The sequence below is a fragment of the Callorhinchus milii genome, unplaced genomic scaffold (assembly GCF_018977255.1).
Source record: "Callorhinchus milii isolate IMCB2004 unplaced genomic scaffold, IMCB_Cmil_1.0 Scaffold2, whole genome shotgun sequence".
Lineage (NCBI taxonomy): Eukaryota > Metazoa > Chordata > Chondrichthyes > Chimaeriformes > Callorhinchidae > Callorhinchus > Callorhinchus milii.
In genome coordinates, this window is record NW_024704743.1 from 34,952,697 (window position 1) to 34,969,542 (window position 16,846).

At 48.7% G+C, this 16,846-nt stretch overlaps 2 protein-coding genes across 5 annotated transcripts in view; one reads left to right on the plus strand and one right to left on the minus strand.

Annotated features, from left to right (window-relative positions):
- The window catches only part of eci2 (enoyl-CoA delta isomerase 2), a 78,046-nt gene extending 76,598 nt beyond the window's left edge, over window positions 1-1,448 (minus strand). For 2 of the 4 annotated variants that reach the window (XM_042345682.1, XM_042345670.1), the window contains exon 1: window positions 1,141-1,317. In XM_042345682.1, the coding sequence (XP_042201616.1) occupies window positions 1,141-1,181 (41 nt within the window). In that variant the 5' untranslated portion in view covers window positions 1,182-1,317. 4 annotated transcript variants of the gene reach the window in all.
- A 36-nt stretch (window positions 1,449-1,484) lies between these two features.
- Window positions 1,485-16,846, plus strand: part of cdyl (chromodomain protein, Y-like) — a 120,188-nt gene continuing 104,826 nt past the window's right edge. Inside the window, exon 1 of the mRNA XM_042331931.1 lies at window positions 1,485-1,925. Coding sequence (XP_042187865.1) covers window positions 1,902-1,925 — 24 coding nt within the window. The 5' untranslated portion in view covers window positions 1,485-1,901. The remainder of the gene's footprint in view (window positions 1,926-16,846) is intronic.

Genomic DNA, 16,846 nt, shown 5'->3' on the forward strand with positions numbered 1-16,846 from the left:
AGGTGGAGTTGGGTAGGGATGGGGTCCAGGGAGCAGGTGGTCGGTTTCATGTGGGTTTATGGTGTTGATGAGAGGAGGGGGAGACAGGTTCAAAGGTTCACAGTGGGAGGGCACGATATATAATAATAATAATCCTCGCATTTGATATAGCGCTTTTCCCGTCGGGAGGACGTCCCAAAGCGCTTCACAGAACACACTGTAAAGTGAATTGACTGTACATTTGTGGGCGAACGCGGCAGCCAATCGCGCACAGCAATGTCCCCACAAACAGTCGTGGATTGAAAATGACCGATTCATTGTTTGGTTTGGGGTTTTGGAGGGATTACTATTAGGGCTGTGTGTGGAGTAAGGAAACTTGCCCGAGGTGTCGCCCTGACCTGCCCGGAACTGAACTCGGGTCTCTCGCTTGTCAAAGCGAGTGCTCTGACCACTGAGCTACAGGACTCCACACACAGAGAGTGGGCACTCTTTATCAAATGCAAAAGGATTATTATTGATGATTAATGATTATAACTTTCTCAAGAGATGGAAACCCCAAAGTCGGGCTGACTGTTTCCCAAAGCTTTCGCATTCGCCTTCCGCGACCAGGAGGCACCGAGTGACGGATAGGAAAGTCGCTCTCTCCAGCCCGGGCAATGGCCGGCATTGCCCCCCCCCCCCCCACACACACACACACACTGCCCGGGTTTGTCCGGCGTGACACTTTGAACAGCGACCGTTACCTGTTGAAAACTTCTCGTTCAATGACCCCCTCCTCCTCAAATAACCGCCGCCGCGCGTGGCTCGAATCCCAAGTTCAAGGTGAAACCCCAACTTCTCGCAGCCCCACTTCTGGAAAGCCTTCCCCGAACCCCCCCCCCCGGGCTTTAACCCGTGTGTCCCCCCCCCACCCCACCACCCCCCACCTCGCTCCAGCTCGCCACTCCCGCCCGCCCGCCCGCCGCAACTGTCAAGTCCGGGCGCAGGTTCAGCCGGTGAGCACTTCTTTTTTTTTGAAAAAAAATATGTGGCTTTGTGTATCCGCTTTTTGGGAATCGCTTCAATTTCTTTTGAGAGAGAGACGAGAGAGAGAGAAGAGAGAGAGAGAGAGAGAGAGAGGTGCCGTGGGGTAGCGCGGAAGAAAAAGGACGACAACCTCACCTGATAGTTCTCGATCGTCCCAACTTGAATAGAGAAGCCATCAAACAGCAGCCACTCACTCACCCACTCACCCTCTCTCTCTCTCTCTCGCTGTCTCTCTGGCCTGCGCTCTCAGATCATTCCTCTGCCGCCACCGTCACACTAACTTGATCGCAACCAAAGATCCGCCTCTCCCCCCCCCCCCCGCCTATCACTCACCCCAGCCCTGCACATGACGTAATTCTACCCTCGCGCACACCCTACCTCTTTTGAAGGAACCGACGGCGTCCTCCTGTCAATCACCGCCGCAACGTCAGAATGCGTCCCGCCCCCCCCCCCCTACTTTGCCTCGGAATTGTCAGGTTAGGTTGAGCGGCGTGAGAGGGGAGGTGTGTGTTGCCTCTCAGCTGTCACGCTCTCACGCACGCGCCTGAGCGCCCCTGGCCGGGCTCGCGCGTTTACCGTTTCATTCGAACAGCGAGCGAGAGGCGAGCTCACGAGAACCGACCGGGTCGTTTTTTTTTTAAAAAAGAGAGAGAGCGAGAGAGAGAGCGAGAGGGGAGATAGAGACAGGAGGAAAAGTACAACTTCCGCTTGTGCCTCATGGAGCGGCGTGAGCCGTCCCGCTGCGCAGTACGGGCTGCGCACTGGCCCTCTTCACTCCCTCCTCCCGGAGTCTAACAAGAGGCCGGAGCGGAGCGCAAGAGAGAGAGAGAGAGAGAGAGGGGCTGAAAAGTGACTCGTTATCACCTGATCGCGCACCGCACGGCGGCCCCGGCGTCATGGCTTCGGAAGAGCTGTACGAGGTAAAAAAAAACCCACCCCAACATTTCAAATTAAAAGTCTGTTTTTTTTAAAAAAAAAGGAAAAAAATATCAAAACATTTTTTACCTTCTTTTTTTTAAAAAAAACAGCTCTCTCCTCTCTTTCACTCCCCCCCCCCCACCCCCCCCCCCCCCCCTTTCCTCTCCCTCCACCAACGTTTTTAAAGCCGTATGGCGATCTCGGTCAGTTTGGGTAGAAGTGGACTGGTTTGGGCTTGGGTTTGGTGGAGAGAGGGAGAAGGACCTTGGTTGGAAGAGTGGAGAAATAATCTTAAAGGAGTCTTGACTTTTAAGTCTGATGAAATGTTGCGAATGGCCTCCTCCCTCCCTCCCTCCCCCCCGTCCGCTGTCCATCCATCCATGTGTGTGGAGTTGAGTGTGTGGCTTAGGGGCCAAGTGTGTGTGTGTGTGTGTGTGTGGGAAGGAGGTTAGTGTGTGGAGACGCTCTAACTATTTAGTGCTGGTGGTGTGCATTGAGAACTAGTGCCCTCCTCAGCTATGTCGCAATGCACTAATGAAGATTACCAACCCAAACCCTGGGGTTCACCTTTTACTTATTTTTATTGGGGGGGGGGGGAAAGCTTACGGCGACGAGGCTATTTTTATTCAGCAACATTTTTTTTATTTATTTCATGCGGGTCTTAACAGACCCCCCCCCCCTCCCCACCACCATCCTCTCACACACACACACTCAATGTTGAGTTATTGGATTGTAAAGCAGCTTCTCTCTTCATAAAATAGTTTAATATCTTTATTTGCAATGCATCGGTGTCGTTCATGGATGATGATCTCTATTTTATGGCTTCTTGACTTCGGCAAGATTGCAACGGGCAGCTTGTAGTTTGTACAGCACATGCGAGAGCTAAATTGTTTGAAACATGTTTTTTGGGGGGTTGTTAGTTTGGGAAGGAGGTCAATTTAAGAGATGTTTCAATGTAGTCATGGTATGCAACTTTCTTTGGTAACGGCGTTGGTATTTTAGGTTAGGATCTCGAATAGTCAAGGTTTTCCAATCCATTACCAGAGACATCGACGGAGTGCCTTTTCTTTCAACTTTTATCGCAGCATTTCGGCATTTTCTTTATATAAGTGTGTAATATGCGCAAAACCAAAGCCACTCGAAGAATATTGGTGTAACCATCCTGTCAACCCCGAGGATGTCTTGAGCACCTCGAGAAGAGGACGTAGAGCGAGAGGAAAACCACGTGCCCCATCTTGAGCTTCCTGGTTGCTTCAAGGGCAGCCCTTGAATTGGAAATTGGCTTTTGGAGGGGACAGGAAAGGGAAAAAAAATAAAATAGGCCGAATAGCTAACCCAAATATGAATTGACTTGATGGGAGAATTGGAGACGATTCCTGCGTGGGAGGGAATGGGAGCTTTGTAATTCAGGTCCATCTCCACGAGAAGAATCGGGTGGATGTTTGGCGTTGAAATGTTTTCGGTGGGTGGAAACTGAAATCGGGGCGTGTTTCATTCCTGGTTCCTGGATAGCAGTGGCTAATGGAGACGGGCTGTTCGTTCAGAGGCGAAATGTTCTCCAAATGACCAAGGGTCGTTTGGAAATGTGCGCTCAGAAGAGTTCGTGGATTTACCTTTCAACCAACACGATTCGGGAACGAACCCGCGGGACTATAAGATGGATAGGTTTGCGATTTGCATGTTAGCAGCAGAGTTGTGATTCACCTGTGACAGTGGCTGTAAGAAGTGAAGCAATGACTGGATTGATGAGTAATCGGTTTGGATCATCAGTCAACCGAGATGAACAATGCATTGGCCCTTGTTGGTTTATCTGGGCGGTCCAATGTGTAGAAACAGTGATAGTGTGGTCAGATCATTTGGATGCTTTAGATTTGCGTATTGAGATTCAGAAATCCAATTGCCAGGGCATCTGAATTTTAAATGGGCGGTTCTTTAATGACCGGGTTGAGGAACGAGATAACAATGCAATAATGGGGTGTTCAGATCTTGTTCTGGAACAGATTCTTGGGAGATGCTGAGTGTTGTTTTTAGATGAGGAATTATTGAAGATGCATTATTTTTGAACATCATTTTAGTCTTAGCAAGGTTAAGAACCCATAGTGTGGACAGCCTGAACACCTAAGATATCCAGGGGTTGTGTTGCTAATCTGGATAAACCTGAAAATATCTTTGCTTCCACAGATGTAATGGTGATCTGTGGAATTATTTAAGGTTTCTTTTTCAGAGATCCTTTTTTGTTTTATACCATTTTTAACTCGAATTGTGTTGATTTTTATTTGGTCTTCTATTCAGTTGTATTGCCAACAAGTAAGTAACAATGGAGGAAATTAAATTCTTTGAACCTGTTGAATTTAATGTGTGGAAATGTTTGCCTTTTCTGAAATCAAGATTAGCGTTGATTTGCAGATGTTATAAACTTGGACAAAGTGTGATTTTTGTTTACTTATGGATTATCAACCTTTTGGTATATGATGGATTGCAGCGTTTTAAAAATGTGCAAATGCCTTGTAGCTGAATGGAGTAAATGGAAAGTTGTGTGTTGGCCTGAAATGTTGAGTTTTTTTCACATGTGTCATGTGGCCTTAGTAAGAGATGCACCAAAATCCATAATGCTTGATTTATGGGGACTCCAATAGAGGTCCATAAGATTTACAGTATATGACTCAGTTTCATGGGATATTCACTGTGTATGAATTCTAAGAAATGGGTGCAGTTTTCCCACAATTCTCAAAGTTTGCATTGCAATGGAAAACATTAAAATAAGTGTAAGCAACTAAGACTTACTTCCCCTGTAAAAGGGCTAAAAGGCTATTTTGAAATCCCATATTTTAATGTATTGGATCCAGCCTTGGAGGAATTTTAAAGGTGTGTTGGTTTCAGCCAATTTTCCATTATTTTCAGTGTTGCATTCGTACAAAGATTGAGGTTGAATAGATTCATGCATTACACTTGGTAATGACAGAAGTATTTTGAGGTCTTTCCAAATTGTATGAGAGCCTCGCTTCTGTAATACAACAGAATTGGGGGTGAATTGCAAATTAACTGCTGGTTGACCTATTATGTGGGAAACATTTTCATGTCAATGTGGAGTATATTTGGTCCTTAAGATTCAACACAATAATAATAATTCTTGTATTTGATTGCAGTATTATATAATCCTTGCAGTAATATAATCTGCTAATATTTTAGTTGGAATTCTTCATTGAAATTATTCTACTAATGTACTTTCAACACTGAAGTCCAGTAACTTTCGTATCTCTTGAGCGTAAGCAATTTTCTTGGTATCGTTGTATTTGACATGCCCAAAGCTCGTGTCCAAATCCCTGACTGCCCAGCGCCTTGGTACGTTCTAACGATGTGAAAAGCACTATAGAAATGTAATTTTGTATTGTATTTCAATGATACAGTAAGGGAAATCTAAATTGTTGAACCTTTTTGTCATGTATAAACTAGTTCTTAGTGTGGCTTTGAAGCATCAGTTGTGATAACATCAAGGCACTAATTCAGAGCTCAAGTTTTACCCCCCAAATATTACAATATTGCAGATTAAGTTGATGAGGATATTTTTGTTAGAGATTCCACACATTGGAATAAACTTGGAGTCGTGCTGTATCAGTTCTATTCCAATGCTCATTTTAAAAAAATGTGTTCCCATGTCATTGGGCCATCTCTCAGTTCAGTTATACAAAATTATTTTGAGATATAGCTTCACTGTGACATTGCATTTTAGGTTAGTAGGTGTTGGGGAAGATATGTAACATCTAGATTAACCTGGCCGTGATGGCAGCAATAATCAGTATCCATGCACTCATTCTCGAAGAGTATTGTACATCTCCACGTGTTGACCAGTATTGTGCTGTCCACATCTTAAGATTAAGTAATCCAATTTACAGTTGGGGGAAGGAGAAAACTCTGATCTGCTTTCCAATCACATATAACAACTTGCATTTATATAGCACCCTCCACGCAGGGTAGCGTCTCAGCGCGCTTAACAGTGGCATAGCCTGACTCCGAGCCAGGGGGTTGGAGGTTGCCGTAAGCATGGTCGAAGAGGAAGGTTATCAGGCAGGAGAGAGGGGGCAAGGCGAAGGGATTGAGGGAGAGTGTTCAAGAGTTTTGGGACATAGTGGCTGAAAGCAAGACCTCCAATGGTGGGGCGGAGGGTGTGAGGGAATAGCAGGAGGCCAGTGCCAGACAAGCGGAGGCGCCGGGTGGTGGATTAGGGAGTGAGGAGGTTGGGGAGTGAGGAGGTTGGAGAGATAGGGAGGTACCAAAAGTGAAGGGATTTGAACACCAGTGTGAAGATCTGTGTGGGGATATGTCACAAGTATGACATACGGTCAATACAACGCTCTTGTTTCAACATAACAAATTGTTTAAAATTCATGAAGATGATCTGTATATGGAATCAAAGACTTTGCAGTTTCCAGGTCACTAGGCAGGATATTTAGTTCAATGTGCTTATCAAACAACTGCATCAATAGTTTATTGTATTTGGTCTGCAACTGATCTTCCAGAATTGAAAGCTCACATAGCCTTTGGTGTGATTTGTCCTAATGAGTTCAGAGTTGTCACAAGTGTGTGTATTTTTGTTTGGGCTTTGTTACAGAAAACGTGTCAATACACGTTTTCTGTAACATCTCAAAAAAAAATCCTTTAAGTGTCCAGCTACATGTGCAACCTGTGAGTTCTGCTGAAATGGAGTGACCAAGATCTACTTACTGAGTCCTCAGGACTGTGTCCTCCTGGATCTGTCCATTTTTCTCACTACTACAACAGCAATAACTTGCACTTTGTATCGCCCTCCATGCAGGGCAGTGTCTCAGAATGCTTAGAACTTTATGATAAACTGTTTTTCATCAGAAATCCATCTACACATCCTAAGAGCTAATTACAGCTCTGACACTGTTCTTGAGAAACAAATGATTAAAGTACACAATTATTTGCAAAATATTGACAGCCATATTGTCTATATAGAGGTCTGTAGTTTTGTTCCTAAATGCTGTGTTACTTCATACCTTATTTATAATTTGGATCATATTAACTGTATGAATTCTTATACATCTTTAAAACCAAACCATGGTTACTGAGCAAATAAGTAAATTTTACATTTGGAAACTTCAAAACTATTCTTCTCTTGGTTTGCCCTAAAACCTGGTGAAGTACTAATCCATTTCAGCTAATGAGCTATGATTATGACACATTGAAAACAAATTGTAAGTAAATATTGTCTAGAAGTCTCAATGTGGCACCTTTTCATTGAATAGTTGCTAAAAAAAATGGTGAACTTGTTTCTGCCTTTGTAGATAACTGTTAAATTGATACACATTCAGACCCATTTGATCTATAGTGCGTCATTGCATTCAATGATTGAACAATTTGTAAGAATTGGATATTGTGTAACAACAACTTTTATTTCTTTAGCTCCTTTAGTGTAGGATTCGCAGATGGTAGGACTCACTTGAGTTTAAAGGATATAAAGAGAGAATTTAAGGATGGTACCTGAAGAGACAAGGTAAAGCGATTGTTTAGCAAGAAGTTCTACAGAGCAAAGGACATAGTGGCTGAAGGCGAAGCCGCCTATAGTCGAATGGAATGTAATAGACCAGAAGTCGAAGGGCAAGAGAAGAAGGCAAGACCATTGAAGGGTTAGCACAAAGACCTTACAACAACAACAACAACAAGATTCCATTTATAAAGCGCCTTTCACGTCAGGAGGACGTCCCAAGGCGCTGCACAGTTGGGTCATGACCCGAGCAGGGGGGAAATGGTCAGGGTGAGGGGAGGGAAGGGAGGGAGCGAGGAGGGGGGAAATGGTCAGGGTGAGGGGAGGGAAGGGAGGGAGCGAGGAGGGGGAAGAGAGTTGAGAGGGGAGCTGAAGGCTCGGTCAAAGAGAAAGGTTTTGAGACCGGCCTTGAAGGAGGAAAGGGAGGAAGCGGCGAAGGCACTGGGGGATAGAGTTCCAGAGCCTCGGGGCTGAGAGGCTGAAAAGCCCGACCACCGATGGTAGGGCGATTGGGGCGGGGGACGTGGAGCAGACCGGAGCCAGAGGAACGGAGGGTACGGGCAGGTAGGTAGGGGGATAGTAGGTTGGAGAGGTAGGAGGGAGCAAGGCCGTGAATGGCCTTGTAGGTGAGGATGAGGATCTTGAAATCAATCCTCTGGGGGATGGGGAGCCAGTGGAGGCGAGCGAGGGTGGGAGTGATGTGGTCCGAAGCCTGGTGCGGGACAGTACACGAGCTGCAGAGTTCTGAATGACCTGCAGCTTGTGGAGGGAGGTGGCGGGAAGGCCGGCGAGGAGAGAGTTCCCATAGTCCAGCCTTGAGGTGACAAAGGCGTGAACCAGGGTTTCAGCAGCGTGAGGGGTGAGGTAATGCCGTAGTCTGGCGATGTTCCGGAGGTGATGGAAGGCGGTGCCAGTTGTGGTGCGGATGTGAGGGAGAAAGGACAGCTCAGGGTCGAACAAAACGCCGAGGTTCCTGACTGGCTTTGAGAGGTGGAGAGTGCAGCCTTGGATGCTGATGGTGTCAGCGCCTGAGGTGCGGAGGCGCTGACGTGAGCCAATCAGGAGGGCCTCGGTTTTTCGCACGTTGAGCTGAAGAAAGTTGTCTCTCGTCCAGGACTCGATGTCGGACAGGCAGGCTGTCAGGACATCGGTGGTCGTGGAGTTGAGAGTAGAGGAGGAAAGGTAGAGTTGGGTGTCATCCGCATACATGTGGAAGTTAACTCCATGTCTGCGGATGATGTCACCAAGGGGGAGCATATAGAGGGTGAAGAGGAGGGGACCGAGGACAGAGCCCTGAGGGACACCACATGAGACAATGCGGGGGGTGGAGGAGAAGCCATTCATCGAGACAAAGTGAAGACGGTGAGAAAGGTACGACCTAAACCATTCAAGGACAGTGCCTTGAAGGTTGAGGTGGGAGGACAAGCGGTGGAGTAGGATAGCGTGGTCGACCGTATCGAATGCTGCCGATAGGTCGAGGAGGCAGAGGGAGCCCTGGTCACAGATGGTCAGGATATCATTGGTGACCTTGACCAGGGCAGTTTCTGTGCTATGGGCAGCACGGAAACCTGACTGAAGGGGTTCGAAAAGTGAATGGGTGGAAAGGAAAGAGCGCAGTTGGGAGGCGACAACTCTTTCCAGGACCTTGGAGAGAAAGGGGAGGTTGGAGATGGGCCGGTAGCTTGATAGCTGCGACGCATCAAGGGAGGGTTTTTTCAGGGTGGGCGTGATGGTGGCAGTTTTTAAGGGAATGGGGACAGAGCCAGAGGAGAGGGACAGGTTGATGATGTCAGTGATATGTGGTCTTAGTCAATTTGCTGGGGTACTGGGTGGAAGATGTGGTCAAAATTTATGTTTATCTGGCCAACTAGTTTATATGACCAACTAGTGACTCTTCTCCTTGGGAGAGAACTAAGTAGGATCTCCTTGATGATGAAATGTTTAGCAATGGAATGCCAGAATTGAGCCAATCTCAGTAATCCAATTCCCCAGTTGGTAGGTCCACAGTACTCCAGGGCTGCTGATGATAGCTCAGCCAACGGCAGGACTTGGAAAGGCAGATCAGTCACTTGGGGCAGGAATTCTTCCTTCTCTGCTCGCTTTAACCATGCAAGTCAAAGGGTAGCCCTCGTTGGACAAGCAGTGGGAAAGGTTGCCAGCTAGTACTCTCAATGCAAGCTTTGCAGTTTTAGCAAGTAACAAGTCTTGGCTCTTGCCAACCTGCACCTAATATTTTCCAGAACTTGGTAAGCAGGATATGTCTTTCCAGGGGGAGTATGCGCATTCTAATAAATATCTTGGGAATTTCCATGCATAGATGGGATGAATGGAACTCTCAACACCTTGCATTTATATAGCACCCTTCATACGGGGTAGCTTCTCGGAGTGCCTAACAGTGAGGGAGGAAGTAACCATAAGTATAGCAGAAGAGGAAGGCTCCTCAGGCATGATCTGAAAAAGGGGAATGAAGAGCAAGGTGGAGGGATTGAGGGAGAGAGTTCCAAAGTTTCAGGGCAGAGTGGCTGAAAATGCATCCACTGATGGTGGAGAGGACAAAGGACAAGCAGGAGGCTGGAGCCAGCAAAGCGAAAGTGGAGGGTGGTGTAGTGGCGAGAAAGGAGATCAGATAGGTAAAGAGGTGAAGTGATTTGTGGACAAGCGTGAGGAGCTTGAAGTCGATCCGTTCTGTGATCTGGAGCCAGTGGAGCCTGATAGGGGTATGGAGTTTAGAGTGAGTATATGGGTGGCAGACGTCTGAAATAGTTGGATTTGGGGAGCTGGGAAGACTGGTGAGGGCATCAGAATAATCGAGGTGGGAGGTGCAAAGCAAGGATGATGGTCTCGGCTGCACTGGGTGTGAGGTACGGTTGGAGGCTGGGAATGTGATGGAGGTGAAGTAAAGTGGTCCACTCTCTTCCCAAACCGTCTCCTACTCACGCAAATCACCTTGGTACACCACCCACTTCTGCTTCTTTAAAGCCCAGGCACATTCCGCTGAATGGACCTGGCTTAAATCAAACCTAACTGTCCACTGGCAGATTTGGTTGGACCTTGTCAAATCCTACTTCTCCACCCTTGCCTCTGCTAAATCGTTGTTTTACTCCAAGACAATCTTGGCGGCTAAGGACAATTCCAGGCTGATCTTCTCCATCACAAACCAACTCCTCCGCCCACCCTCTCACACTTCATCCATCCTCACCTCAAATGCCAACTGCGAAGTGATGCTGGACTTATTGAAATCCAAAATCGAGGGAATCCGCTCAGCCGCCTCTGCCACTGCAACTACTACCACCTCCCCATTTCTTCCTCCCACCCGAACTCCTACCCAACCCTCCCTCCACAACTTTGAACCTGTCTTCCCCTCCTCTCATCACCACCATAACCTGTATGAAACCCACCACCTGCTCCCTTGACCCCATCCCTACCCCACTCCTTACCTCCCAGTTCCACCTTCTTGCCCCTCTACTCACTGACATTGTTAACCTCTCCCTGTCCTCTGGTACTGTTCCCACCCTTTTAAAAACCACTGTCATCATTCCTATCCTTTTTTAAAAAAAAAACACCTCCCTGGACCCTTCTCTAACACCCCACCTCCAACCTCCCCTTCCTCTCCAAGATCCAGGAACAAGTTGTTGCTTTGCTCTTTCCTCTCCCGCCACTCCCTTCTCGAACCCCTCCAATCGGGCTTCCACAGCACAGAAACAGCCCTGGTCAAAGTGACAAATAACATTCTGTCCATCTGCGACCAGGGATCCCTCTGGCTCCTTGTCCTCCTTGACGTCTCTGCTGCTTTCGACACCGTCGACTACTCTATTCTCATCCACCACCTCTCCACTCAACCTCCACCGCGTTGTCCTTGATTGGTTCAGATCGTACCTCTCACATTGCCTGTCACTTTATCTCCTAAAACGGCTTCTCCTCTAGCCCCCTTGTGCGGCATTCCTCAGGTCTCTGTCCTTGGTCCCCTCCTCTTCAACATCTATATGCTCCCTCTTGGTGACATCATCCGCAGACATGGGGTAAACTTCCACATATATGCGGATGATACCAACTGTACCTCTCTGCCTCCACCCTCGATTCCAGGACCACTGCTGTCTTGACAGAATGTCTGTGAGACATCAGGTCCTGGATGAGAGCTAACTTTCTTCAGTTGAATGTCAACAAGACCGAGGCTCTCCTGAATTGGCACCCGTCAGCGTATTCACCTCAGGCGTTGACAGCATCACCATCCATGGTTGCACACTCCACCTTACTAAGCCAATCTGGAACCTTGGGGTCTTGTTTGACCCTCAACTATCCTTTGTACCCTACATCTGTGCCATGACCTGCTTTGCCTTTCCCCACCTCCACAACATCAGCCGGTTCTGCTGTCTCACACCACAGGCTGCTGAAACTCTCATACGCGCCATCATTACATTGAGGCTCGACTATGCAAACTCACTGCTTGTAGGCCTCCCCAACTCCTTCCTCCACAGGCTGCAGATCATCCAGATCTCTGCAGCCCATGTTCTCTCCCGCACTAGGCTCTGCGCCCTATCACCCCCATCCTTGCCCAACTCCACTGGCTTCCATTACAGAGGATACAGTTCAAGATCCTGGTCCTCACCTTCAAAGCCCTCCATGGTCTTGCTCCCCCCTACCTCTCCGACCTTCTAGACCCCTACCACCCTGTTCGCTCTTTCCGCTCAACGAGCTCTGGCCTGCTTCATGTCCCCCGCCTTGCTCGCCCCACGATCGTCAGGTGGACTTTCTGCCACTCTGCACCCACCCTCTGGAACTCCATCCCACAGTCCCTCCGCCTCGCCCCTTCCCTCGCCACCTGGTGCTTTTGATCTCCCTGCTTCTCCCCCTGCCATCCCTCCTCCCCCACCCCGACCCTCAGCTCGAGTCCGTAACTCTTGTCTGTCTAGCGCCTTGGGACGTTCTCCAGATGTGAAAGGCGCTATACAAATGTAATTTTGTCGTTGTTGTTGGTGATCAGGGACCAAATGTGGGGTAAGAAGGGCAACTGGGGATCCAACCTGACACTTCAGTCGTGTCCAGGTTCAGTAAGTCTTGGAGACCTGAGCTTCCCTCTCCACTCTAAATGTGTCTCCTCCTGCCCCCCTCTATGTCTGTCCTCCCATCCCCCTCTATCCGCTACTACCCCTCTGTCCTCCTCTCCCACCGCCCTCCCCGCCTTCTCTCTCTCCTCGACCCATCACCACTTCCCTCTGCTCCAGCCTGGGCATCCTCCGCTGGGCCCATCATGGCTCCAGGCACTGGCTGTCCCAGAGCAGCAACCCCACGTGTCCCTTCGTTCTCTTCCCCCAATGACCCCATCCCCAGAGTGGAAGCCTCCCCTCCAGGCTACATCTTCCAACACACACCCCTGTCCAAACCAACGTGGTGGCAAAGCCTCCCTTGGTCTTACCCCCTACTCCTGTTTCCCCTTCTTTGAATACCTCACCCTCTTCCACCCCTCTCTCCCATTGAAAATCCTCCTTGTCTACCGCCTCCCTAAGCACCCCCGGCTCCTTCGACACAGACATCTCCACTCTCCTCTCTTCCCTGTCCCTCTGCTCCGAGCGCCTGCTCATAATGGGCGATTTCAACCTCCACCTAAACTCCCCCTGCACTACTCCTGCCGACTTTACGGCCCTCCTCTCCTCCCTTAACCTCACCCTTCACATAAACTCACCCACCCACAACCGTGGTCATGCCCTTGAACTCGTTATCACCCACGGCCTTGACATTTCCGACCTCAGCATTGTGGATAAGGCCATCTCAGACCACTTCCTCATCTCCTTCTCCTCTCACATCCCTCTCTCCTCCACCAAGCCCTCAACCATCCTTTATCGCCCTTGGAAAAGGCTACCCCCTGAGACCCTCACAAAGGCCCTCTCATCATCAAACATCCTATCCCTCTGGCCTTCCACCTGTGGAGATCCTGAAGCAGCCATCCAACTGCTCCATGATCGCCTCTCCTCCACCATCAACTCCCTAGTCCCCCTGAAATCCAGGACCATCACTACAGAGACTGCGCTTATGAAAGTCATAGACGACATCCTCTATCTGTCACCAGGGCTCCCTCTGCTTCCTTGTGCTCCTGGACCTTTCTACGGTAGTCAACACAGTCGATCACGCCATCCTCCTCCACCGCCATTCCTCTTGTCATCCACCTCAGTGGGAACGCACTCGCCTGGTTCAAGTCCTACCTCACAAACCGCCAGCAGTACATCTGCACAAACAGTTTCTCCTCCCGCTCTCACCCGGTTACCTGCGGGGTACCCCAAGGATCCATCCTTGGCCCCCTTCTCTTTCTGATCTACATGCTCCCTCTTGGGGATATCATCCGCAGACATGGGGTACATTTCCACATGTATGCGGATGACAGCGAACTCTATTTTTCCACCTCTCTTTGCGACCCCCAGTCCCCTGATATTCTGTCAGCCTGCCTTTCAGACCTCAGGGGCTGGATGAGAGCAATTTTCCTTCAACTGTACGTCGACAAGTCTCAAATCCCACGGCTCTCACCTCCCGACTTCCCCCTAAAACTCTCTGAACCCATATGCAACCTAGGCATCAGGTTCGACCTCCAATTGTCCTTCCTCCCCCATATCTGGTCCCTCACCAGCACCGCCTTCGACACATCGCCTGTCTCCACAAATACCTCTCTTCGAAAGCCGCTGAAACCCTGGTCCATGCCTTTGTCACCTCTCGGCTGGACTACTCTAACCCCCTCCTCACTGGTCTCCCATCCATTACCTTCCATAAAATCCAAATCATCCAAAACTCTGCCGCCCGCATTTTCACCCGCACCAAACTACGTTCCCCGATCACCCCAGTCCTTGCCAGACTGCACTGGCTGCCTGTCCTAGAGGGGATCGATTTCAAGATCCTCACCCTTGTACTCAAATCCCTCCACTCCTCTGCACCCCCTACCTCTCTTCTCAAAACAGCACCCGTTGCCTTCGATCCTCCGGGTCTGGCCTCCTCCTCGTCCCCTCAGTCCTCTGCTTCACCCTTGGTGGCCGTGCCTTCAGCCACTTTGCCCCGAGGCTCTGGAATTCTCTTCCTCTTTCCCTTCGCCTCGCCCCCTCTTCCTACTTTCAGGTCCCTTCTGAAGACCTTTCTTTTCAACCGCGCCTTTGGTCACCTTCCTCCCCCTCCCTCTGGCTTGGCCCCGGGATTTGTTACTGTAAAGCGCTCTGAGCCGCCGTCCAGCATGGAGGGCGCTATATAAATCCAAGTTGTTGTTGATGGGCCTGGGAGGTTGAGCCAGTCAGAGCCGCAAGAGAGAACATGTTGATGGAAGCCAAGGAGTATGGCTTCGTTTTGTTGACGTTCAGCTGCAGGAAGATGTCCAACAAGTTGGCAGATTACGAGCGGACCAGCTGGAGGAGAAGCATAGTTGGGTGTCATTCACATTCGTGTGGAGTTTACCCTGTGTTTGCAGATGTCATCACCAAGAAGGAACATGTAAATAAGAAAAAGAGGGCCATGGATAAAGCCTTGAGGTATGCTGCAGCTGACCAGATGGGGGCGGGAAAAAACGTTTGTGGAGATGACGTGGGTGGGGGGGGTTAGTTTTAGATAAGATTTGAACCAGACGAGTGAGGTCTCACTGAATGGATGAGAGAAGAGGAGGTGGTGGAGGATGCCACGATCAACTATGTTGAATCCAGTGGAGAGGTCCAGGATGACACGGAGGCAGAGGGAGCCCTGGTCAGAGAGAGAGAGAGGACATAATTTGTGATTTTGACGAGCGATGTCTCTGTGGTGGGCAGTATGGAATCCAGACTGGATAGGCTCGAGTAGGGAATGGAGAGAGGTGTGAGTGAAATATTGATGGGATGCATGGAACTCAGTTTGGTTTGGATACTCTTGAGCATGGGTTTCAACATGTGTCAGACACCTGGCTTACCAAAAAAATCTAGGCAGCTTCTGACAGTCTTAAAATGAACAAATGTGGTTTCCATATTTAAGGATAACAACTGTACAATAGCAACTATGAGCAACTAGCTTGACCTTCATTAGAAAACTTATGCTATTAATAATCAGAAGCAACTAAATTGTACCTTTTATGAAAATAAACAATTAAATAACCAAACACTGCTTCAACTTGCCTAGTTCATCTCCAACCTTTTTGAGAAAATAGTATCCCAATTTGAAGATGGGAAGCCTTATGATTAGTGTTCTTACATTTCCAAAAGGTCTTTTAACTAAGTACTATATCAGACTCTTTTTTCAAGATAGTCAGTTATCAAGAATAAGTCTCATTAGTAATTGGCTAAATGTCAGAGGATAGTCGTAAGGAGGGATGGATGTATTGATTGGGATGCCTCGGGAGTCCTTGCTAGGATTTCCCAAGTGTACATAAATGACCTAGATTCTCAGACTTTGCCAGCTAGTTAAATTTACAGATGGCAGCAAGCTAGGGGTATAGATTCTAAAATCTTTGATACTAATTATGCACTTGGGTTGATCATAGTAACCTCTGTGAAGGTAGGTCAAAAACTTTGCAGAAGTCAATGAATGCCAACTTAGGTGGATTTTTCTTTAGCCTTTGTATGTGATTGCACAATATCAAAGCCACAACCTGTCCCACATAGAACAGACACCAACCTATTCCTTCCTGCTCAAACTACGAGCCACCAGTGTGATACACATGCAGTGACTACCTGAATCATCACTTGTAAGAGCCACTTTAAGAGCCAGTGAGATCTCTCTGTAGTTCTTGGTCTCAATAGGGTCAACCTTCTTGTGGATAGAAATCACAATTGAATTCTGAACCACTGGTGGAGCGCGTGCCTCAGAGTTCTGTTGACCAGCTTTAGGAGGGCAGCTCCAAAGCGAGTTGGAGGTTATCGGATCTGTAAGATCCTCACTATTCTCTGTTCCTTCTCCTCCACCCCCAACAACAAGATTACATCGGTATAGCGCCTTTCCCTATTATGAAAAAGGAGGAAGTGCCAAGGCACTGGACAGTGTACAGCATTTCAGACCCGAGATGGGGTCAGGGGGGAAGAAGGAAGGGGAGGGGAAGGGGGGGTGACTGATGGCATGGTCGAAGAGGAGGGTCTTGAGGTGGGATTTGAAGTAGGCTAAGGAGGGGGAGAGGCGGAGTAATTGGGGGATGGAATTCCAGAGGTTGGGGGAAGAGTGGCTGAAGGCTCTCCCGCCAATGGTGGGGTGCGTGGGTCTGGGGACATGGAGCAGGCCGAAGCCGGCTGAGCGGAGGGAACGGGCGGGTCTGTATAGGGTTAGGAGGTCGCAAAGGTAGGGTGGGGCAAAGCCATGGAAGACTTTGTAGGTGAGGACCAGGATCTTGAACTGGATCCCCTGAAGGATAGGGAGCCAATGGAGTCGGCCAAGAATGGGGGAGATGGGGTCATGGAGTTTCACCAAGCAGCTTTTAGCAACTCAGCGTGATTG